Source organism: Poecilia reticulata, chromosome 4 (genome assembly GCF_904066995.2).
Source record: "Poecilia reticulata chromosome 4, P_reticulata-male-v2, whole genome shotgun sequence".
In the NCBI taxonomy this organism is placed as follows: Eukaryota; Metazoa; Chordata; class Actinopteri; order Cyprinodontiformes; family Poeciliidae; genus Poecilia; species Poecilia reticulata.
Window position 1 is genome coordinate 31,513,727 of NC_088833.1, and position 23,982 is coordinate 31,537,708.

General features: G+C 38.9%; 1 protein-coding gene and 1 long non-coding RNA gene across 7 annotated transcripts in view; one reads left to right on the top strand and one right to left on the bottom strand.

The window, feature by feature from the left end:
- The window catches only part of nlgn1 (neuroligin 1), a 385,565-nt gene that overhangs the window by 334,942 nt on the left and 26,641 nt on the right, over window positions 1-23,982 (bottom strand). For 3 of the 5 annotated variants that reach the window (XM_008407824.3, XM_017304370.2, XM_081606651.1), the window contains exons 2-3: window positions 3,604-4,573; window positions 2,827-2,886 (exon numbers count right to left, since the gene is read on the bottom strand). In XM_008407824.3, the coding sequence (XP_008406046.2) occupies window positions 2,827-2,886; window positions 3,604-4,138 (595 nt within the window). In that variant the 5' untranslated portion in view covers window positions 4,139-4,573. The remainder of the gene's footprint in view (window positions 1-2,826; window positions 2,887-3,603; window positions 4,574-23,982) is intronic. The other 2 variants (XM_008407822.3, XM_008407825.3) reach the window with 1 other exon arrangement.
- On the top strand, window positions 20,856-23,333 carry LOC103464029 (uncharacterized). Of its 2 annotated transcripts, XR_014087132.1 has the most exons (3): window positions 20,856-21,131; window positions 22,609-22,857; window positions 22,955-23,333. It is a non-coding gene; the product is annotated as an uncharacterized LOC103464029 (long non-coding RNA). The 2 variants fall into 2 exon arrangements; XR_533578.2 differs by having other exon boundaries at window positions 20,856-22,857.

Here is a 23,982-nt window from a genome sequence, read left to right on the forward strand (position 1 = left end):
TGCCTGAGATGGAGAGAGAGAGAGAGAGAGAGAGTGAGAGAGAGAGAGAGAGCAAGAGAGAGAAAGACACAGAGAGAGAGAGCAGTGCAGGACATTATCTTGATGAAACAAAGCTTGATACAGTGAACCAAGCCAACATGAACACAGCCCTGCTTTCTTTTAATGGAGATTACACACTCAAGGTCCACCCTGAGCTCATCTTGTTCAATACTGCGTACAGCTCCATCTTTGTGTGTGCGTGCGTGCGTGCGCGTGCGTGCGTGCGCGTGCGTGCGTGCGTGTGTGTGTGTGTGTGTGTGTGTGTGTGTGTGTGTGTGTGTGTGTGCTGTTGTTTGAGCTCTCCTTCATGCTATTCCACCACACTGTTACCACACACCTCCTGACTTCAGATCTGGCAGCCAATCAGATCTCCCGTCCATTTCTGAGCCTTGCAGTCATTCCATCATAAAGGTTGACAACTTCCACACATGACTCAGGGCTTTAGGGTCTGATTAGGGCTGGGCGATATAGCATCAAAACAGCAATGGCACAGTTACTTTGAAAAAGTAACTTTAATCAGATTACTGATAACTCCTTGAAAAAAAATCTTAGTTAGATTACTGACTACTTGATTTGCAAAGTAACTAAGTTACATTAAAAGTAACTATTTTAGTTACTTTCATCAGCTGCTGACAACAACGCTCCGCCACATGTGAAAATTACATTGAGCTTTGCCAATACTTAATTGCAAGTTATTTTATAATAAAACATCAACAATGTGTCTCCACTTATAAGGTTGTACTGAAGGGGAGATTTTTTAATGGTTACAACAGTACAAAAAAAGTAATTTGTTTGTTCCACTATTGTCTGGAAAACTCTAAGAAGGATTTTAAAGGCCCCATCCCCCTGCCCCAGCCTCCAGGTTCTGCGTTACGGCCCTGTATTTGTTGTCAGAGCGCAGCGCACAGATCTCCTGCTGCCGCTCCACAACTGATATCCTTCTGAACAGATTTGTGACACTTATCTTAATATTAATTATTATAATGGTGTTTAGTTGCACAACTTTACGGACACATCCATTCGTGACTGTTTTATTGCGCTGTTCATGTTAGTCTTGATGTTTGCAGTTTTCTGGAGCGCACCGTGAAGCTCGACGTAATTCAGAGGTAATATATTAACTTGACATTATCAAAGATACAGCAGGACGGATCATCCGGGAAATGATGGACAGGGAGAGTCTAACTAAAATGACCTGGATGACAGACAAATTCTGGGATTTATTATGTATCTCTGCTTATTTCCAAGCGCAAATGAGTAACTTCACGTTCAAAAACGAGCCCCAAAAAGCGCAACCCGCGACTCATTAAATTTGCAGGCGATTTTAGAAACGAAACAAACCCAAAGCCACTTATAATAATCAGACTTGGCGACAGAAACTCAAAATAGTTCCTGTTTTTACAGCAACAAAATTCCCTTCTCCCTCCATTATTTACATTTCTGTCGCTGCTGATAATGTCGCATAAAAACGGAGACCACTCCCCAAGACGCATAGATTAAATACAATTAAATAACAAAATAAAATATTAACGCACAGTCACGCAAAGTGATTCCATTAAGTAACTGTAGTCTGACTACTGGATTTGAAATAGCAACGCGTTAGATTACTCGTTACTGAAATAAATTGTCCGACGTTACTTTGTAACGCGTTACTGACGTCAAAATAAAATCTCAGATTTTTTTTATATAGGACCCAATTTCCCATTTTTTTTCTATTTTATTCTTTGTCACTTTCTTTTCTAAACGAGAAATTACAAATTACAAAAAAATATTTTCAAAAAGTTCCTTTTGGACCAGTTGTTATATTGTGAAAATGTTGTATTAATAACAATAATACTATTGGCAAAATAAAGGTTCGATTTTACCATAAAAACGTCTTCAAATTACAATAAAAAGTTGTAATGAGAAGAAAAAAAACCTCGATAGACCTGGCATGAGCAGCTCGTTTTGTGTGGTTATTTCTTTGTGCAATTGGTTCAATATTCCTGCTATTGATAACAAATAGACGCTGATGTGTTAGAAAATAAAATATTTCTAGTAGGTAAAACCAACAACAAAGTTACCTTCCAGATGATCAACATTTCTCGTGAATTTTTAGGGTTTTTTTGTGTGTTGAATATCTCATAATTTTACTACTTCATTCTCTGAATATTCTGACTTTATTTTTTGGTGATATAATGATTTAATTCCTGTATTATATTGACTTCATTTTCAACTTTATACTTGTAATTAAAATAAAAAAAGTCCTTGTTTTACCCTAATACTCCCTCATAGAGTAAACCTGAATTTAAAGTCCAAATAAATGAACATGTGAAACACATCTGTTAAACAAAGTGGCCACCCTGGGTGAGCTGGCATCACTCTGAAACTCAAGCGGAGTTTGAGTTTCAATTTGAAACTCAAATTGTTGGACAAAATCCAGATTTTCCCAAACTAAAATCTTCAAAAACCAAAAATTTGATTAACTGATAAAACTGATTTATTGCCCAGTACTACGTCTCATCAGACGTGACGAATCAAAAGAAAGTAGGTTCTTTGAATCTTTAACAATATTTTCTGATAAGCCTTAATATATATTCAGTCAGAATACTGACTCTGACTTCTTGACTTTCCAACTTATGCAAAGACCCACTCTGGTCGCCCCGAGTCATGCCCTGAATAATTTGTTGATCTCAGGCTTATAGCTGCACCCTGTACAGTGTGCCATACCACACATTTCTTCCTCGTAGTCCCACAGTTTTCCTTCTTCCCTCTGTGGCATAGTGAAGGTTACATTTAGATCATACATACCTCCTTGTTTACATATTTTCTTGCCCGGTTTCCTGGCACATTCCTTGGATATTCTTTTGACTGTAAAATGAATAGAAAACTAAAGAATAACATGGAGCTCCTGGACCCACAAAGCACACAGGAGCCAGCATGCACACACACACACACACACACAGACACACGCACACACGCAAACACACAGAGCTGATTGACTGAAAGAGACTTAGAGAGGAAGGAGAGGAAAAACAAAGGAAAGGAGAGAAAGAATGAATCACGCTGGCTCAATCAGAGCAGCATTCAGTCTATCAGTCAGCCAGTCATTCAGTCAGCAAAATCAATCAGTGATGATCATGACAACGACTGTCTTGTTTAATGAACTGTGGCCTTTGTGGCAGAGCACAATACGTTATGATGTGGTACAGACATGGGGGGGGAGGATGTAGTGAAGGCAATAAGGAGAAAGAGGATCAAGAAATGGGACGGTGGAATCAGAGGAGGATGTAGAGAAGGTCAGACAGGACAGGATGGGAGAAGCTGTGAATGGACATTAAAGTTCCATCAACACATGTGCACACTGCTTTCTCTTATACAAATCACTTTCACATTCTCAAGTTGGATAAACACCGGCATGCACATTAAACATGCACAAGGTCATGCTTTTTGTCTACTATCAGACAGATGCACTCTCACACTGAACACTTCCCAACAACACAGATGCTCTCTAAGCGACGGTTGTGGCTTTATTTCTCTCAGCCCTTCCACAACCGGCCTGAATGCTGGGCCTGCAGGCCTACTCACCATCCTCAGTGGGAACATAGATGTTGAGATAGAGGCAGTCCTCGCTCTGGTCCTGAACGTAAGTGGACACCACATCGATGCTGTTGGTGAACCAAACTGGCAACATAACGTCTGGCAGGCGACCCTCCACAATGCTCTGAGGACACACTGGGGCAAAGTGCGTGGCATTGTGAATGTCCGACCATGATGCTGGCGGCTCCGGAGGCTGGAAACGGCGCTCGCCAGTGGGCGGGGTGGCATAAGGGACGCCCAGAAACTGGATGACGGGCCCCAAGATCTCATTGTTGAGCTCCTTCTTGATGCCGCGCAGCCTGCCGTAGGCGGTTGTGACCACCGGGTCATTCTCATCCAGTTTCTCGGCCAACACGGCAACAGGACACAGCAGAAGCAGCAGTCCGACCCATGTTAGTGTAAACACCCAGAAGCCCATGCCCAGTGAACTTCTAATTGGTTCACATCCCATCCTCCTGCCCCTGTTCCTGGCAGTCTGAAAGAAAGCACTCCAAGTTTCTGAGTGGTGCCTCCACTGAGACATGATTGCCAGTTCTCAGCTTAGTTTTTTTTTTTTTTTTATCCTTAATGAAAATATGTTCAGTTAAGCTTTTCCACTTATGCCATGCAGATGCAAACACAAACAAAATCCAGGGTGACTTGTGCAGAAGATGGTTGCAGTTGATAACAGCCTTTTCATAACCCAGTGAGCTCCAACCATCCAGAGGAACGATAGCAGTCATTCATTTTCTTCCTGCACATCTGAGAAATATTCCTCACTAGATGGAAAACACTCCACAAAAAGGTCCCGTCAGCATCCTCTGAAAGAAAGATGAACACTCTCATTTTCAAACATCAGTTCTCGGGGGTGGAGCCGCCATTCACTGAAGAGTGTCTGTCATTCTGAGTTGTAGACGCAGGAGTAGCGGCGCGGTGGCGACCGTGGTTTAAGGGTTGATTATGTAGAGAGGTCTGTCATCTGCAACGGAAAAGAGAGAGAGAAAAAAGCACCAGTCAGCAAACGTATGAAGAAAGATAATCACATTGTCAGTTTAGTGCCCTTTATTTTCACTTATTATTTATACCTTTTATTGGACATTAAATAATAAACCATTAACATTAAATTTTATCTTATACACAAATGCACAGGCATCCATCAAATAAATAGGAGCTTTTTATTTATAGCACATCGCCACATGATAAAACTTCACAGTGGAAATGGTCTATCTGTATGCAGAGTTTGTTCAACAATTAAATTTTATATGAATCAAATACAGCATTAAACCATTGACAGCTTTAATGACTGTTCCGCTTAGGAACATTTGGTCCTTATAAACCTGGGGGATGTTACTTCAGAATGCACACCTCTTTACACCACAAAATCTGCTTAGACATGGATTGAGATCTGATCCAGTATCAGCAGGATGTCCAGAGAGAATTATCCCAGGAAACAAGGACTCAAAGGTTCATCCACCAATATCCAGACAACAGGTGAGACAGAGGACCTAAGCTGTTCTGGAAACCCACATAGAACCTGCAGGCATGGCCAAAAGCCTCAGTAGTGACACAAATATGTTTTGATGAAACGCAGATAAAATAACTACAATGAGGTGTATAATTTTAAAATTGTTCCTTTATGGCTAAAACTAGTCCTGATTTTTGCTATGGAATAAAATGATCAGCTAACTTCTCTCCTCCATCAATAGGCTTCTCTTGATTATGAAACTCATAACTTTTGTGGGTCTTTCCACTGTAAATATTCTATTCCTATCTCATTCTCTACTGTCAATGTTTTATTTCATTCCTGAAAAAAGGTACTGTGAAAGAGTGCACCATTGCCAACTCCTCAGCAAGGAAAGTAGTTATTGGGAGCAGCTGTACTGCTCATTGCAACTGTGTTTCTTATGATGCTGTACGTGTTGTTGCTAGTGTCTAATAGCACAGAAAAATGTGGCTAGTAGCTGTTTTGAAAAAAATGTTGCTAGGCCATCACTAAAAAGTCACAAAATTGGCAACAGTGTATAAGTTACTTGGTTTTGTGCTTCTCCAAGACTTTTAGAGATCATTATAGAGCATGTAAATGATAATGATAAAAATGAATTGGTGCTTGAGGGTTATAGTCTCTTATACTCGGACTATAACCGAGTCACTTGAATTTAAGTTAGCGCTTTAGCCTTAGCTTCCGCTAAATACCATGATGACATAGTGCTTTGGAATTAGCAGAGCTAATATTTATGATTAGTGCTTTAGTGTTAACGCAACTAACTCATTCATTAGTGGTCCCCATCACTGATGGATAAGAATCCTGATGTTATCCAAAGGAGTGGTCTTACTCTCAATTATTCCCAGGAACATTTTCATGAATGTAAAGTGATATCAAAAAATACTTCCAAAGTAACCCCCATCAAAAGATAATGTGGTGATAGCATGGTTTTCTAGCATGACAGAACACCATGTCACAAGGTAAAATTGATAAAATGGATCAGAGATCAAAACAAGTACATTTTGGACCCATGTCTATGAAACCCTACAGATCAGAATCGCACTGAATCCCTGTGGTCAGTTCTCAGAAAGCAAGTTAGTGAACATAAGCCAACAAACCGTTTTCGACTCTAAGCCTTAATAAGAAAAGATGGACTGCTATCAATCAGGGTTGGTCCCAGTAGAGGATAACAGATGTTAGGGAAAAAAGGATCAACTCTGGAAAAATTGACTCTTTACTCACATCGACTAGAAAGTTGTTAGTGATGATCAAACACAAAATTAAACATGTGAAGACAACTGATGTTAAGGCTGGTTACTGCAATCTGCTTCCAGTGTGTTATTACTTTCTGGAGAGGAACTGACATGGAGGCATAGAGCTAGGAGTAAAGATGCCTACAAAGATGCTCTGTTTTCAATAAAAGCAACTGTGATTAATACAAATATCTAAAACTGAATGCTGGGCACAAAAACAAAAAAAGAGAAATATTGTTCTTTTTCTTTTAGCAGTCAATGAAGAACCTGAAAAAAAGATCAGTAGGATGACTCAGACAACATGAGTGAAATTACGTTTGATGCGTTTACGTGTTTCTGACTGATTTAGATGTCCAATGTAAAACATTTTTGGCTCTCATTTTCACTCAGTTTAGAAGCCAAACCATCTGAAGAGGAATTAAAACCTCAAAACTGGACAAAGATCACTTCCGCTTCCGGAGAAGCTGCACGTACAAAATAATAAATTCCAACAGATGAGCTATGTGGGAATAGCAGAAGGAAAGTGAACAATTTCCTTCATGGGTTAAATGTTAGCAGCAGTGGGATAATAATGAGACAGAAGTGAATAAGAAAATTAAGATCAAACTACCACATGCAGCATAAAAAGGAAGTTCAACCCCTGTTTGTGTAGATTAAAGTGTTTTGATCATGACAACATGAAAACTTTTCACCACTGGAAGAAAGCTGAATCTTGTTAATGAGCACACCCACCATGTGCCTCCAGAGATACAGGAAGACCAGTGTTTGTGTTCTGAGCATCCTTTCCCACATAAATAACTGATGCACACACCATGAATTATGTACATATATTCTATGCACTTTTGAAATTTCTAAGCATCCAGCATTTCATTTGGCATGGCCCCATTTGGGAAAGTTTACCTTTTCACTTCCTTCAAATGATCATGAATACTATAAGCACTTCTTAAACTGCCTTGAAATCAACATCTCTCCTTAGTGAATAAAACACCATACATGATCTTTTGAGAGCGTTTCTAAATATGCATCCAAGCTGCTCCTGTTCTGACTTTGCATGATATTGGCTGTTTAAATGTGGAACCAAATGCATAGAGGCGGAGGAAGCAACTGAGTTAGATGATTTAATGAAAAATCTCTGAACACAAAAAAGACAAGAACCAAGGTATCCAAGGATTCAGCAAAAATTAAACCAAAAGAACCTCCAGTCAGGAGACATGGGGTTTCTACCCCAGGGACACACAAAGAACTGAGGTGAGTAGACATGAGGATCTGACAAGTAATGGCAGAGAATGAGAGGCTTAAATGCTGGGAGGTAGAAAGCTAGATAAAACCAGGGTTGATGAGCTAATTTATTGCAGGTGAGAGTGGTGATCAGGAGCCAGGCAGAGGGGCAGGGCAAAAGTGGCACAGAGAAACTATATAGATATAGAGGGGAACACAAAAGAGTGAGGGAAGTAGCATAAGGGAACTGGAAATAATTCTAACACTAAGCTAAAAGAAAACATGGTAAAGTAGAAAAAGACAAAGATGAGGGGAAACAATGAAAGAACACAGAGTTAGAGCAACTAGAAGGACTAAACAAAGAAATAACCTAACTAGAATCACTTGTGTTTCCTCTCACGCTCTCGACACTTTTTTCCTCTGCTCCCTTGCCTGCCCTGCTTGCTCTCTTTTGTCCTGTTTTTTTCTATATTTATGGAGCCTTTCTTTGCACATCCTCCAAATCTACAAATTATGGATCTGGTTAACCAGTCTCTCAATGCAATTGATACAATTTTCTCGACGAGAAGTCAGGGCACAGGAGAGCCCTCTTGTCCTGCGGGGACACACCCGGTGGGACACACCCTGGATTTATTAATGATATAGGATTTTTGCTGTTTGGAATTTGCAGATACCTGGCTTATCTACAAATTTGTGGCCGAACTAGAACACTCAGACTGTTGGTGTGGACAGAGACGCAAGTTGGATGTGAGTCTTGCTGAGAAGAAACGGACCTGAGAAGTTGCTAGTTTTGGTTCAGTGGAATGCCCACAAATTAGTGGAATGAATCCACTAATTTGGATTACTGGGAACTGAGATGTATCGAAAATACTTTAGGGAAGATAGAAATTTATAATCTACCCGATCTAAGACATTCTGTATCTGAATTGGCTTTTCCCATGCTGCCTTGAAAGTGCTGAATATTTTTCAATCTCCTTGAAGATATGTAAACATAACACTCCTTCCCACCTAACCCCCTCCTGTCAGCTTGGAGCTGAGCGCTCCCAAGGACATGCCTTGATAACAACATCTTATCGGACTTCTGCCGGGAGGCTGAGCAATGTGGTTTCATGGCCCTGTGATGTCACCGCCTTCACTTATGACTTTGTTTTCTCCTTTGTTTTGTCTAAATGTTGCCATGTGCCCTAATATGTCCTTTACTCTTTTTATTTTATTATTTAGAAAAGTGTGAAGTACTCACTTTTCACCCAGAAAAGGAATTAGATTAGTCACTCTTTAGATTATTTTTTAGAAACTGTAGAGTACTCACTATTTAGTTCAATATTATACTTCTTAGATTAATTTTTAGATTATTATGCAGAGAGACTCCTACTATTGCAATCCAGAACAAACTTAGAAACCAGAAAAAATCTAAAAAAATTCTTCCAGAACAGGATCACTTTGTTTTTATTATTACTTAGAAACTGTGGAGTACTCATTACTTTTACAAATTTAGAACATACTTAAAAAGTCCATAGATTGCTTACTTATACATATCTAGCAACCCAGTAGTCCAGAGGATACTTACACTTATTTAGCAACCCACAACAGGGATTATAACGTGGAATCCAGAAAAACTGCCTTAGCAACTACTTTTTAGACTCCTATTCTTCCAAACCAAAAAATGAATTAGACCAGAGGATAGTTTCTTATACTTATCTAGCAACCCTGTATAGGATATGCATTTATTTACTTTGGATCAACATTATTAGCTTTTCTTTCTTTTGCTCTTTCTTTTGGTTTGCCGTTTTGTTTGTATTTCCTTTTAATTCATGTAAAGAACTTTGTATTGCCTTGTTGCTGAAAATGTGTTGTATAAATAAATTACCTTTACCTTTATTTTTAAAGAAAGATGGACATATGGGGTGCTGTGGGGGCTCAGAGGCAAAGCACAAACCATGTATGAAGTAGGGCTGTGTAATAATACCGATTTTGCGATATATATCGATATTTTCTTTCCTAGAAAAAAAACGATATTCATCCGCAAGTATCGTAACATCCAACTGTCACCTTGCTCACTCACTGCTTGCTTCTCTAGGAGAGTGATTAGATTCCTTCAGATGTTAAGTGTCAAGGTTAAAAAGGTATCAAACTATTCAGAGAAGTATAAATAAAGTGCACCAAGAGTATTTGGTGCACTTTATTTACTTTACAAATGCATGTAAGCTACAGTTTGTACTGTTTCAATAAAAAAAAACATGTTTTCTCACCACTTCTTTTATTCATATTGTATATATATATATATATATATATATATATATATATATATATATATATATATATATATATATATATATATATATATATATATATATATATAAAGGTTAGAGAGAAGGGTTCAATAGTAATAATATAATATCTGAAACCTGCTAATGGACCCACAGCAGCACTGAACTCCATAAACCACTACAAGTCTTTTAATTTCCTGTGCTTTGTCTCATTTCTCCAGGCTTCTCATCAATCATTTTTGTGACATGTACATACACACCCAGAACCACAAAACACACACACACGTGCGCACACACATGACAACACTAAAACAAAACATACATACATCTGTTATACTTGAGTCTTAAAAAGAAACAATTTAATTTTTAATTGAATTATGTAAGATCACTACTTTAGTTCATAGTTAAGTAAAAATAATACTAATGAACACAAGGTAAAAAACAATAAAAACGTTGCATATGAGAGCCGTGTATAATTCATCTTATAATGCATTATTATGGTAACTGCCATCTTGATGCTTGGGGATAAACTCCTTCGTTAGCTGCCTTTAAAAGTCAGCAGTTTTGTTATTTGTTCTGGGACATGAGAATTGCTAACTAAAGCCCTTTTACTTTAAGGAAAACTAATGTATGCTAAATGGTCCCTTAGGCAACTGCCAAAGACAGAAATGTGTAATTCACACATTTTTCACATAAAGAAAAATGTGTAGTAATAACAGAGGTAAGCATAGGTGAACTTTGTTATTTCTCATCTGACAGCAAGGCTTTTCAATTAAAATGGTTTTAATCAGCTTTTTTCAGTTAATTGTGTCAACAGTGCAGTTGATGCGTCTGCATTATCATATGAGGCCACAACCATGACTGGCAATAGCCGTTGACCAAGGTCATGAGTTGACTTCTCTGATATATAGGGACAACCAAGCCATGGTTCTATATGATTATATAAAGAATTTAATTCTCAAGATGTTAACCAATTATAATTATGGTGAGAAAATGATGCTTGATGCTCTGGTCTGTTTGTTACAGGTCTCAATGTTCACCTTTAATGTCATGAAACTAAAACTAATGCACTGACCAATGACAATGTTACCGGATGCAACTTTTTCGGTTTGAGTCAGTCGAGGGTCCATTTCTGAGACCCAAACTCATCTTATAGATCACATAAATGAATAAACTATCATTAAAATTAAACAATGTGGAAAACCTGCAGCAGAAAACAACCAGAGTCTATGTCAAAGATGGTCAGAAAGTTTAAACAGACAAGTTTACAGTTTTGACTGAATCTGGAAAGAAAGTCTTTGCGTCCAATTTCAAAGACCAAAAGTAAAGAGTTGCAGTACTCAGTCTGTGACATGACGAGACTACGGATAAAGATGGCAGCAGCATGAAGTGAGGAAAGGGCAGAGTTGATTGATGCTGTGTAGGTGGTATTACTTGTGTGAGACCAAATACTGACAGGGATGACAGCCAGACTCCTCATCTAAGGGCAGGCAAGAATGGAGGAACTGTCAATGCTAATGGAAAGAGTGTGGGATTTGGTCTATGTGAAAGTTAGTCCAAGACTGCGAGCATATTTTATTTCTTGTAAATTTGAGAAAGCTGAACGAGTACCACAATTTAATCATCAAGTGATGGTAAAGAAGGGAAATGGAAGACTAAAATTAGGTTAAGGGGAACTAGAAATCTTGGTGCCATCAAGATAGCAGTGAATGTTAATGAATATGAGTCTGAAACAGTCTGTAAATAATGAATAAAAAGGGTCCTAACTAGTGGTGGCTGGTGAAAAAAAAATCTTCAAATGAATGGTCGGAAAGCCACTACAATTCCACAATATTACAGCATTCTTCATTCAAAATAACATGAATAGTTAAAAGTATGCCCTGCAACAGACTGGCGACCTGTCCAGGGTGTACCCCACCTCTCGCCCGAAACATTTGCTGGAGATAGGCACCAGCACTCCTGATCCCACTAGGGACAAAGGTGTACAGAAAATGGATGGATGGATGGATGGATGGATGGATGGATGGATGGATGGATGGATGGATGGATGGATGGATGGATGGATGGATGGATGGATGGATGGATGGATGGATGGATGGATGGATGGATGGATGGATGGATGGATGGATGGATGGATGGACGGATGGGTAGTTAAAAGTAAACATTTTGTTCAATAATGTGTAAAATACACAGTATTTAAACATTAAATCTGTGTCAACAGTTAATGCTGAATCACAATCAAAAATGGAAAATGTATGATTACCTACAAATCTTAACCCTTGAGAAGCAGCATGACACCAGAGCCCTGTTTCATAAAGCAGGGTTAGCAAGCTCTGAGTAACATGCAATTACTGTAAGCAAACCTAACCGGTTCTGTGATACTCAGGGTTTTCGGTTTCAGAACGACAGATATCGACTTGATAACTCAATTCTGAATCAAGGTACCCCTGAGTTATTGCTAAAAAATACTGTCTCAAATAAATAAGGTTATATACATTGTGTTTACATGGAGAGACAGGCTTGCTTTAACATGTCTCCTGTTTATCCTGGACAATTTTGATGAGACAGCAAATAATTATCCATTTGTTCTTGTCATAAAATACAGAAACAGAATAAACAATTTCTATATACATTGCTTCTATATACATTGCTTTGTTTTTAAGGTGTGTTACATTAACTTCTTGGGTTTGTTTTAACTGCAGCTTGATCACAGGCATGCAGCAGTAGGTACAGGAAGCAATACACCAGTAAAAGTGAGCCAAACACCTTCAGTTTCCCGTCTGCCAGACCTTACCTTCCCTTTTAAACATCTGTTTAGTCATATTAAGTATTCGAGTTCCAGATGTAAGGCATTTGATCTGACCAAAGAAAGACACGTTCTAAACTGAGGCTTCTCAATTCCTCCTACCTAACAGGCACACTGTTAGCCACAAGCCCTCCTCCTCCTAAACAGCCGTAATTCTTCATAAACCACTGCTTATTGACAGAAATTGGCATATGCACTAACAAATGTAAAACATCTTCAACACTTGCCAAATAATAGCAAGCAGACAGAAAATAGGCAGCGTGAGTGCTGTGAAGGAATCCGTCTTCATTGATTGTTCAGTTATTTTGTTAATGAGCCTGTAAAAATAGCAGCATTTGTCCCACAACAATGCTGAAGCAACTAAAATGACATGATGCTCATTATGAACACATGAGCTAGTCAAAAACACAATTAACAAGCAAAATACTTATCAATTTAGAAACAAACCCTAAAAAATAGGCCTTTTTTATTGGCCTATTTAGAGCACACTAATATATGCTATTGTTGTAGAATTTTGCAACTGGTATTTTTTTTACTGTCATTACCCTGCAAAAAGATAACTGGGCTGGCAAATTTCTTAAGCTTTACAAATAATTAAAAGTTAAAAACGAGAGCCTAAAAATGTCAATTCCTGAGGTAAACTGAAGAAAACATGTGGAGGATGGACAATAGCCACAGAAGCAAAATGCAGAAAACAGACTTGACAAGTTCATTGTAAAACATTTGAGCCACATTATCTTCTACTCTGTAAATCAAATACATTTAGTGCATTTTAGATTTTGAACCTGCATGTGTGAGTTTGTGAAAGATAAAGTTATTAAGACAAATGTTTATTTTAATGCTTGAGGATAATGTCCTGTTCACACTAAATGTTTTTGAGCAGAATTCAATGTGATGTTTAATAAAATTCACTATCAGATCAGAAATTTTGTTCTTGCAATTTGAAACAAGAATTTAAATTATTCTAAAGTCAAATAAGCAGTTAATTTTAACTTAATAGAGAAATATGCTCTTTAACTAGGTGGGGGCAGTTTTTTTCTTGCACATTGGAAATAATTGTTTGGTTTTATTTGCAGCATTAAATTCAAACTCACAATTCAAGATTAATGAATTCAAAAACTTTTGAATTCATTAAACTTAAACTGCTTTTCCAAGGCAGCAGGTGGACTTTCATTTTCAAGTTAAACCACCTTCAAATGTTTTACAGGGTAAAACAGGAAAGATAATTAGTGTATGAATTACAGATGGATTGCAGCTGCCATAAGGACCTAAAGCTTTGGTTGTGCATCATTTATTCCTCAGTATTGGTGCACTGGCTGGGCCATGTTATCTCTGTCCTTTCACTTAATTCCGGTACTAATAGAGTCAATAAAAGAGTCAAACTCTCTGAGAAAACAATCCTTCTCGTCCCGTGTATTTTCAGGCAGTTCATTTTTTCGTTTGAAATGCAAAATGAAAAAATGAAAATAGACTCATTTTTCGTTTATCAAACCAAAATCGGAAATTGAATTTGTGGCTCGGGTGAACAAATCCAATTTCCGATTTTGGTTTCATAAACGAAAAACGAAAAAACGAGTCTATTTTTGTTTTTTTCATTTTTCATTTCAAACAAAAAAATGAATTGCCTGAAAATACACGGACCCTTCTCCCAGTGGTTGTTGGAATAACTTCACTTACAGGTTAAATATTTCTTAAAGATAACATTTGCTAAGTTTCACTGAACAAAAATGGAAGTAATGGATTAAATCAAAAAAACAAAAACAAAAAAACATACGTATTTAAAGCTCATTCCAAGAGGTGGCAAATTTAATAAAAATATTTAAAAAATCAAGAGGACTGAAAAGCAGGACCTTTAATTTCTATTACACAGAAAACACAGATGAATTCAGGATTTTCTAAATCATAGTATATCTATAAAAATGGATATCTATGGATATCTATAAAAATGGAGGTGTGATTAGGCTGCACCTCACAATGATGTTCATAAAGAACAAAAAAGCTTACTACAGACACTTCATATATATGAAGAGGCAGTAATAATGACTAAACATGAAAAGGCCCTAAACTAAGCACTGCAACCAGACATCTGGACATATTGTAAATATCTGCTGAGGATGGGGAAGAAGTCCCCTCAGGAAAAGAGGGAAACACCACGGAGAGTGATTGTTGAGGATTCTGACATATGTTGCTGATTTTTTTATTGTTGGTCATAAATACTTTTATGAGGGTTTACTGAATAAACATGGTTACAGCAGTGCATTCCATTACAGAACATGACAATTTATTTAGTTTATTATCATCAGTAACTGCTGCACCACTCTCAACAGTAAAAATATTGGGTGAAGAGCATTAAGTAGGAAGAGGAAACTGCACAAAACACTTTCCAAATAGAAAACTCACTTCGAAATGAAAACATGAAGAATTATGAGCAGTGATGGATATTGATAGAACTAAGGTCTTGAGGGACTTCCAGACCTATAAGCTGGTAAAGCCTAACCAACAAAACAGAAAAGAATGCAACAGAGAAAGATGTTGCAATCCGATGTGATAGCAATATCAAAAAGAAGAGGCAGAAGTTTGAGAAATATGAAGGCCTCAAAGAGGAAATAGAGACATTGAGAGACGAGGTGCCAGTGGTCCTTGCACATGGAGCTGCAGCCCCCAAACTGGAGAAGTGACTACAGCAGATTCCAGGAACAAACAAAGAGAAAATGTAATTCTTGGAACAACTAAGATGCTTTACAGAACTCTAAAGGTCTGCAATTGAAATTTACTAAACTAAATAATTTTACAGGTACAGTGTTTTTTTTTTGTTTGTTTTTTTTTTAAAGAATTTGCATTTACATGTCACATAGTGAACAAATTGAATCTACTTTATAAAATGTGTTTCTCTGCTTTGTTAACAGACTCTGTGCCAAGAAACCTGGTTTAACTCAGAAATCTACCATTCATATTAGGTAGTGGCATTCTACATTTAAGGAAAAGTTGCTAATTAGCAATGTTGTTTAAAGCAGTGGTCCCCAACCTTTTTATTACCGCGGACCGGTCAAGACTTGGAAATTTTGCTGCAGCCCGGAGGGGGGAGGTGTGAATGGTCAGGTAAGGCTTCTGGTCGGGTCTTGTATACTCCCACAGTGGCCTGATGAGCCCATTAGGCCAGCAAACTTTCCCAGCCGGGAAAGTCTTTTTTTTATCACCAACTTCCCCAGCCGGGGAAGTTTTCTCTTTGAGATTGGCCAAATCGTTCTCGAGGCCAGATCTGTCTTCATGGGTCGGGTCTTGTAAACTCCCACAATGACCTGATGAGCCCATCTGGCCAGCAAACCTTTCCGGTTGGGAAAGTTTGCTGTTCGATACTTAAAACCTTTGTCAAACACCTTGCAAAAATCTTAACAAGCTGTCAGTTAAGATAACTGACAAGAATTTTTAGCAGGACATTTTTGCTCATATTTTACATAGCCTATGTCAGTAGGTCTTCTTGCACTGTAGATGTTCTGTTCTCTTGCTCTTCTCTGTAGCACACAGGTGAGGGTTTCAGAGTCCTTTCTCTTCTCAAGCATCAAACTTCTCGGAGCTTGCTCTCTGTAATTGGCCAAATCGTCCTCAAGGACAGATCTCTTTAGGGCAAGGTCTTCCAAAGTCGCTTTTGTTAACGCAGAAGTTGAGTTTTTACACTCAGCAGTCTCACAGCAAACCTTCCCAGCCGGAAAATGTTTTTGGACTGTGGGATGAAGCTGGAGAACCCGAAGAGAGCCCACCATACACAGGGAGAACATGCAAACTCCATGCAGAAAGACCCCGGGCCGGGAAATGAACCCAGAACCTTCTTGCTAGGCAACAGTGCTCAGTTTTGTAAATGTGAAATTTACTCTTAAGTTGATATTTGGATATTTTCTTTGGGAAAAAACTGGTTGCCATCAAGGTTCAATTTCGAATGTATGGGGTTCTGATGTCCACTATAGTGGACACATCATATTTCAAAAATAAAAACTTTTTTTCCCCCAAAAAATGTTTTCAGTATGCCAATTACCTTACAAAGATTGTGGAATTTTAAAAAAATGGTGATCGGACAATATTTTTTTTCCTGGTAGTCAGGAATATTACATTTAATTTACATTCAGGATATGCATGACGGATAAAATAAAAATGCCTATACTTGAATTTTTCGCATCTTCTTTTGTACAACCTATCCTTCCATTTTGTAAAAAGTATAATTAGAAGTTGTAATATTTGAAGTGGACAAATTAGTTGATAAAGAATCTGCATTTTATGAAATCCTTTCAGAGTATTACATATTAGATTGCCCTAAAATTCAGTGATGTGTTGCGATATGAAACGTCTTGCTGTTGGTTTTTCACTTCAATGGCATTAGGCTGAAGAGACCAATCAGATATACAGTGGTGTGAAAAAGTGTTTGCCCCCTTCCTTATTTCCTGTTTTTTTGCATGTTTGTCACACTTAAGTGTTTCGGAACATCAAACCAATTTAAACAATAGTCAAGGACAACACAAGTAAACACAAAATGCAATTTGTAAATGAAGGTGTTTATTATTAAGGAGAAAAAAAATCCAATCCATCATAGCCCTGTGTGAAAAAGTGATTGCCCCCGAAACCTAATAACTGGTTGGGCCACCCTTAGCAGCAACAACTGCAACCAATCGTTTGCGATAACTTGCAATGAGTCTTTTACAGCGTTCTGGAGGAATTTTGGCCCACTCATCTTTGCAGAATTGTTCTAATTCCGTTACATTAGAGGGTTTTCGAGCATGAACGGCCTTTTTAAGGTCATACCACAACATCTCAATAGGAATTAGGTCAGAACTTTGGCTAGGCCACTCCAAAGTCTTCATTTTGTTTTTCTTCAGCCATTCAGTGGTGGACTTGCTGGTGTGTTTAGGATCATTGTCCTGCTGCAGAACCCAAGTTCGTTTCAGCTTGAGTTCACGAACAGATGGTCGGACATTCTCCTTCAGGATCTTTTGGTAGACAGCAGAATTCATAGTTCCATTTATCACAGCAAGTTTTCCAGGTCCTGACGCAGCAAAACAGCCCCAGACCATCACACTACCACCACCATATTTTACTGTTGGTATAATGTTCTTTTTCTGAAATGCTGTGTTCCTTTAACGCCAGATGTAATGGGACACACACCTTCCAAAGAGTTCCACTTTTGTCTCATCGGTCCACAGAATGTTTTCCCAAAAGTCTTGGGGATCATCAAGATGTGTTTTGGAAAAATTGAGACAAGCTTTAATGTTCTTTTTGCTCAGCAGTGGTTTTCTTCTTAGAACTCTGCCATGCAGGCCATTTTTGCCCAGTCTTTTTCTGATGGTGGAGGCATGAACGCTGACCTTAACTGAGGCAAGTGAGGCCTGCAGTTCTTTGGACATTGTTGTGGGGTCTTTTGTGACCTCTTGGATGAGTCGTCGCTGCGCTCTTGGGGTAATTTTGGGAGGCCGGCCACTGCTGGGAAGGTTCACCACTGTTCCATGTCTTCGCCATTTGTGGATAATGGTTCTCACTGTGGTTCGCTGGATTCCCAAAGCTTTGGAAATGGCTTTATAACCCTTTCCAGACTGATAGATTTTAATTACTTTCTTTCTCAATTGTTCCTGAATTTCTTTGGATCTCGGCATGATGTGTAGCTTTTAAGGATCTTTTGGTGGACTTTACTGTGTCAGGCAGCTCCTATTTAAGTGATGTCTTGATTGAAAATAGATGTGGCAATAATCAGGCCTGGGTGTGGCTAGAGAAATTGAACTCGGGTGTTAAAAACCACAGTTATAGTATATTTTAACGAGGGGGGCAATCACTTTTTCACACAGGGCCATGATGGTTTGGATTTTTTTTCTCCTTTAATAATAAACACCTTCATTTTCAAATTGCATTTTGTGTTTACTTGTGTTGTCCTTGACTATTGTTTAAATTGGTTTGATGTTCCGAAACACTTAAGTGGGATAAACATGCAAAAAAACAGGAAATGAGGAAGGGGGCAAACACTTTTTCACACCACTGTATATATATATATATATATATATATATATATATATATATATATATATATATCCATCCATTTTCTGTACACTCTTGTCCCTTAGTGGGGTCAGGAGGGTTTCTGGTGCCCATCTCCAGCTAACATTTCGGGCGAGAGGCGGGGTTCACTCTGAACAGGTCGCCAGTCTGTCGCAGGGCAACACAGAGACAGACAGGACACACAACCATGCACACACACACACACACACACACACACACACACACACACACACACACACACACACACACACACACACACACTCACACCTAAGGACAATTTGGAGAAGCTAATTAACATGACAGTCATGTTTTGGGACTGTGGGAGGAAGCCGGAGTACCTGGAGAGAACATATATATATTTTTTTTTTTTACATGATATTCGAGAGTCTTTGAGCTTTAATTGCGTTGGTGTTGAATGCATTCGCTGGATGCACTTCCTTTCATGTTATACTGTCTACTTTCCACCCAAAACTGGTTCAGCGATTAGTGGGAGGAAGTGGTGAAGTGAGTGAACCTATGATTTCCTTTCTAACTATCATACACATAAACTCACTTGGTCACTTGTCTTGATACTCACCTGAACTCTAATGACATAGATCATTTATTTCAATACAAAGGTTTTAAAATAATCACACCACCTTTTGTAGCTACATCAGTCTCAGCTCCTCTCGGAAAGCTTTCTACCAGGTTTAGAAAGTGCGTTTATGTGAATTTTTGTACCATTTTTCAGGAGGCACAGTTGTGAGAAGAATGCCTTAAATAAAGCTTGTGCTTTGTGATGGTGTTCTCTCAGACTTAGGTCTGTACTGAGCAGACACCTCGTTCTACATCATATTCTCTCATTATTCATGTTCTTATGGACCTTGATTTGTGAACTTGAAGTCTTATTGGAAAATAGAAGGGGCCATCCTCAAATTGTCCCCACAAACTTTGGAGCATGACATTGGGAAAGGTTCCTGAAACATAAGAGTTCTTTACATTGGAACGATACATAGATATTCTGTCATGGTACCATGATGAAATTCATTGAACTCATCAAGGCAATCTGTTCTTTGACAAATGTTTGCAGAAGCAGTCTGCATGTTAAGTAAGTAGGAAAGTAGTAAGCATCCAGTGAGAACAAAAACTCACACTTGTTAACATTTTAGCTGGTGTACAACATTGACATAAGACATAGCTACTGGGTCTGTGTGAAGATTAGAGTAGGCAATGCATGTCAAGTCACTGCACCAGATTGTTCTATGAAAGACCAACACAAAGGAATGATACACCGTATGGAAAACAACAAAAATGGTTGAAGAGCAGCTGTGCAACAGCACACAAACGCATTCAGGAACTATTTATGTAAGTATATTGCAGTTTTTTTTTTTTGCAGAATGCTGAAGGCAATGGAGAGAGGAGAGAACAGCATGAACAGATTACTTCCACGCAGCTGAGCAGGCTGACATCACACGCTTAGCTTGTAATGTAATTTACCATTAATAGTGGAGCCCTTTGCTGTGTTGGTGGCACAACCATACTGCACTCAGTCACATTCAGTCAATCATTCTAGCACACCTCCTGCCAAAATTTAAATAAAATGCACTGGATTATAATTCCATGAGAGGAGCACAGATTAATCAGTGCTAGAAGAGAATGTAGCTTCAGTCTGCGACACTTTGCCCTGATATTGGGCTGTGTGAATACATGCGTAGCTGCCTATTTCTCTCGTCATTCCCTCTCTGTACTATCAGATTATTCTCTAAAAGTCTATCTATCTATCTCTCTCTCTATATATATATATATATATATATATATATATATATATATCATACATTTTCTGTATTCAGTTGTAAGCTGTATTTTGATTTAAATTTTTATATTAAAAATATTGTTACTAGTGTATACTATGTTTTAATTTTCTTTTCTTGCTGTCTCTATCTCCCACTCCTCCCCTTCCCCTGATCTTGCTTCAACTGACTGCTGATTGAATGCCACTGGGTGTGCGAGGCAAATTTCACACGTGGCCGGTACCAGGGAACTGGCTGGAAAATCCCTGCTCAATCTTCACCTTCCGTCTTCACTCCATTTCCTCACCTCTCTATTCTTCATCCTCACCTGCATTTCCTTATTTCTTGGCTATTTCTTCCCTGCTAAGCTTTAATTTTGAGCTCAACGTTCTCATCCTGCTGCACTTGCTTTTCAGTCTGAACATCTGCTGTTGTACACCTGGACTGGGTCTGGCATCAGGGTTATCAACGTAAAGCAGAACTTTTAAAAAGTTACAACTTTAAGACAACTATCATACATTTTATATGAAATAAAGTTTTATTCATAAGATGCCAGAGATGCTTTTGGAACACCCGTTGACTGAATGAGAGATGCAACACTTTCACCTGAGAAAAACTAATTCTGCTGTTTGGAAATAGCTCCAGGTTTTCCACAACGATGCAGCAGCAGAAGAGGGGGGCGGACCCCCAACATTTGAGTCATAACAGGTCAATTGAATATCACATTTATTAGGGTTGAAAAAGAAAAAGTTGCCAAGATTAGATTTAACAGAACTGATTACGGTAGTTTCCGAACCGTAACTGTAGCAGTAAAAGTGCTGATCCTTCGTGTTGCTACTAGCATGTGCTAAATCAGTGGTCCCAACCTTTTTATTACCGCGGACCGGTCAAGACTTGGACATTTTGTTGTGGCCCCGGGGGGATGAATAGTTAGATAAGGCTTCTGCATATTGGTGTTCCCACTAAATCCTGAATATGCCCTATTGGGTTGTCTTGGCCGTTTTATCGCAGCCTGTGGGGTTTTTCCCTGACTGGGAACGAGAATACAACCTGTTGAATGTGACAGGTAGCCAATCAGAAAGCGCGGGGAATCCTAAACAGACATATCACGCAACCGAGAGCCCGGTTGATATCAGAGATTATATGTGGAAATGTTTATTATTAAATCTGAAGGTCATTATTATGTTTATTCAGTTAAAAATGTTAACTATGAAAAAACATATTCACCTCCAAATCATAGTGCAGCAAATAGAGCGGCTGCTCCCGTCGTCTTCTATCCACCGCCTTTTCTTTTTGTTACAACTTTTATCTCTTAAAATTAGTCCACAAACTATCACTATTGCTTCTACATCGTCATCCGTGTTTGGTTTTTCTAAATTCCCGCCATGTTGGGGGTATTGCTGAATTATCCTCTGGAATCGGGATGTTCGTGACTGGAATCGGTTCGTGTTGCTCCTGCCTTGGAGACACGAACCGATCGAACCTGTTGTTCGTTTATCAGCTCTGTGGTCACAGAGGTTTGGAGAATCTGCCAACATTTCTTAAATCTTTCTGTCTAAACCAGACTTAAGACTCACAAGCTCTACTCGTCTCCTCTGGACCACTGCCCAAACACTCTGACTCTGGTCGCTATGGTAACGTTTATATATCCCTTCAAAATAACAGAAGCGCCACAAAAACGAAAATTTTACTTTTGTGAATATTTTAACTCAATAATGATTAACGGGAACCCTGAGCTTGTTTCTCTGCGACGAGACGGTCCCATCTGGGAGTGAAGGGAGACAATAACACCCGAAGTGTTGCTTTTATCCACAGCCTGCTTGGTCTCTACGTGGCAAAGCAGTTTGAAGCTTCATAGCCTCATTAGCAGCCGGTCGCCGCATGTTACGCAGAGCGGCTTGTAATGTGAGACTCACCTACCAGTCCAGGATAAATCCATTCTCCTGTCTCTTCTCTGGGCCTTTTCCCCTTGCAAAGAAACTTTCCAAAGACATCTGATCTGTTTCTTACTCATTTTGCTGCTTGTGGGTTCAGTGTTGGCGAGCAAGTAACCGAGACTTCCAATGATTCACTTCCTGCTAAAGAGCCCCCTGGTGGTTCAAGAAAATCCACATATAAATGGCTTATATTCCAGAAAATACGGTAAATGAAAAAAAAATCTGAATGCTCTCTGGTATTGTTCAAGGGGCCGGACCAAATGTGGAGGCGGGCCGGATCCGGATCCCACGGGCCGATGGGGACCCCTGATGTAGAGAATCAACGTCATTGGTTGCAACTTCTCCTTCTGTTCGCTGACTGACCTGGTAGAAACTTTACTGGAGAAATCCCATTCATTGAGAGAAAGCCCAGACAGAGTAATGAAATCATGTTAGAATTGAGCTAAAGAAGACGATGGCCTTCTTTATACGAAACGAATTCTGGAGCCTTGACCAGGGTAATTCACACCAACTGAAGCCTATTCCCTGAACTTGAGCAACGCATGCCCCGTTGTGTTAGGATTCGAGTTAGTGTGAGTGCTCTTTCCTCTACAGGATCTTCGGGGGAGATTTCTGACAGGCTGGCGCACCGGCAGCTGATTCCCAGTAATTGGCTGGTGGACTTTTAAGAAGCAGTGGAGCAGTCACTCATCGCTCGATGGTCCCACTTGTTGAACCCGACGAGCTGTTGGAATCAAGCCAGGAACCAAGTCCGGACATTGAGATCGCTTTCTGGCAAGACTGAATATCTCCGCCTGCCGCTCTTCTCCCCACTCCATCATTGATCTTCAGGACGCTCCCGGATCCTAGACTTTCCCCTCCGCGCTACCACCAGCCGAGAGACAAACCGGAGCTGAGCTGCCTACCCGTTTTCTGGAGCACAATCAGATTTAATTTTTGGAAAGAACCTCCATTAAACTTACACTGATCAGTATTCTCTGGTTTTGTGTGAACTTGCATGTGGGTCAAGAAACTAAAATCCAGCATGACACTTTGAGGATTTGCAAATAATTCAGATCAACCTACTTTTTATGTCAAAGATAGCTGAATAAAAAAGTTAGCTTTATAAACGATGGCTTTTTTTCTTCCAAAATGAAAAAGATTCCCAAACTGACTAAGGTCTGTGTTTGAGTCTAAGGTCATGATTTTTATTAATATATTAGGTTTTTATGGTGTAAAACACTTTGAACTGCCTTGTTGCTGAAATCTGCTATACAAACAAACTTAACTATTGGTTTGACAATCTGTTGTCAGCTGAAGTCCCAACTAGGTTGCTTTACCCTTTCTCCTTAATCAATGAAGTTATAACTTGAAAACTACATTCAGTTTTGAATGTAGCTCCAAAATTAAAAATGAAGAAATGTATAAAAAGAGAAAAATCTTTTGACAGCTTCCTATCAAATTATCACTAACTCCCATTTTTTATGGTAGAAACTCATCTTTGGATTTTTCTACTTTATTTACAAAGCTTCTATTATTCAAAGCTTATAAAATGTAAGTTGTACATATTGTCCTTTCTATTCATATTTATTTTTCTGCAGGTGAGGAATCGGTGCTTTTTTGTAGATCCCACACTGCAGTCC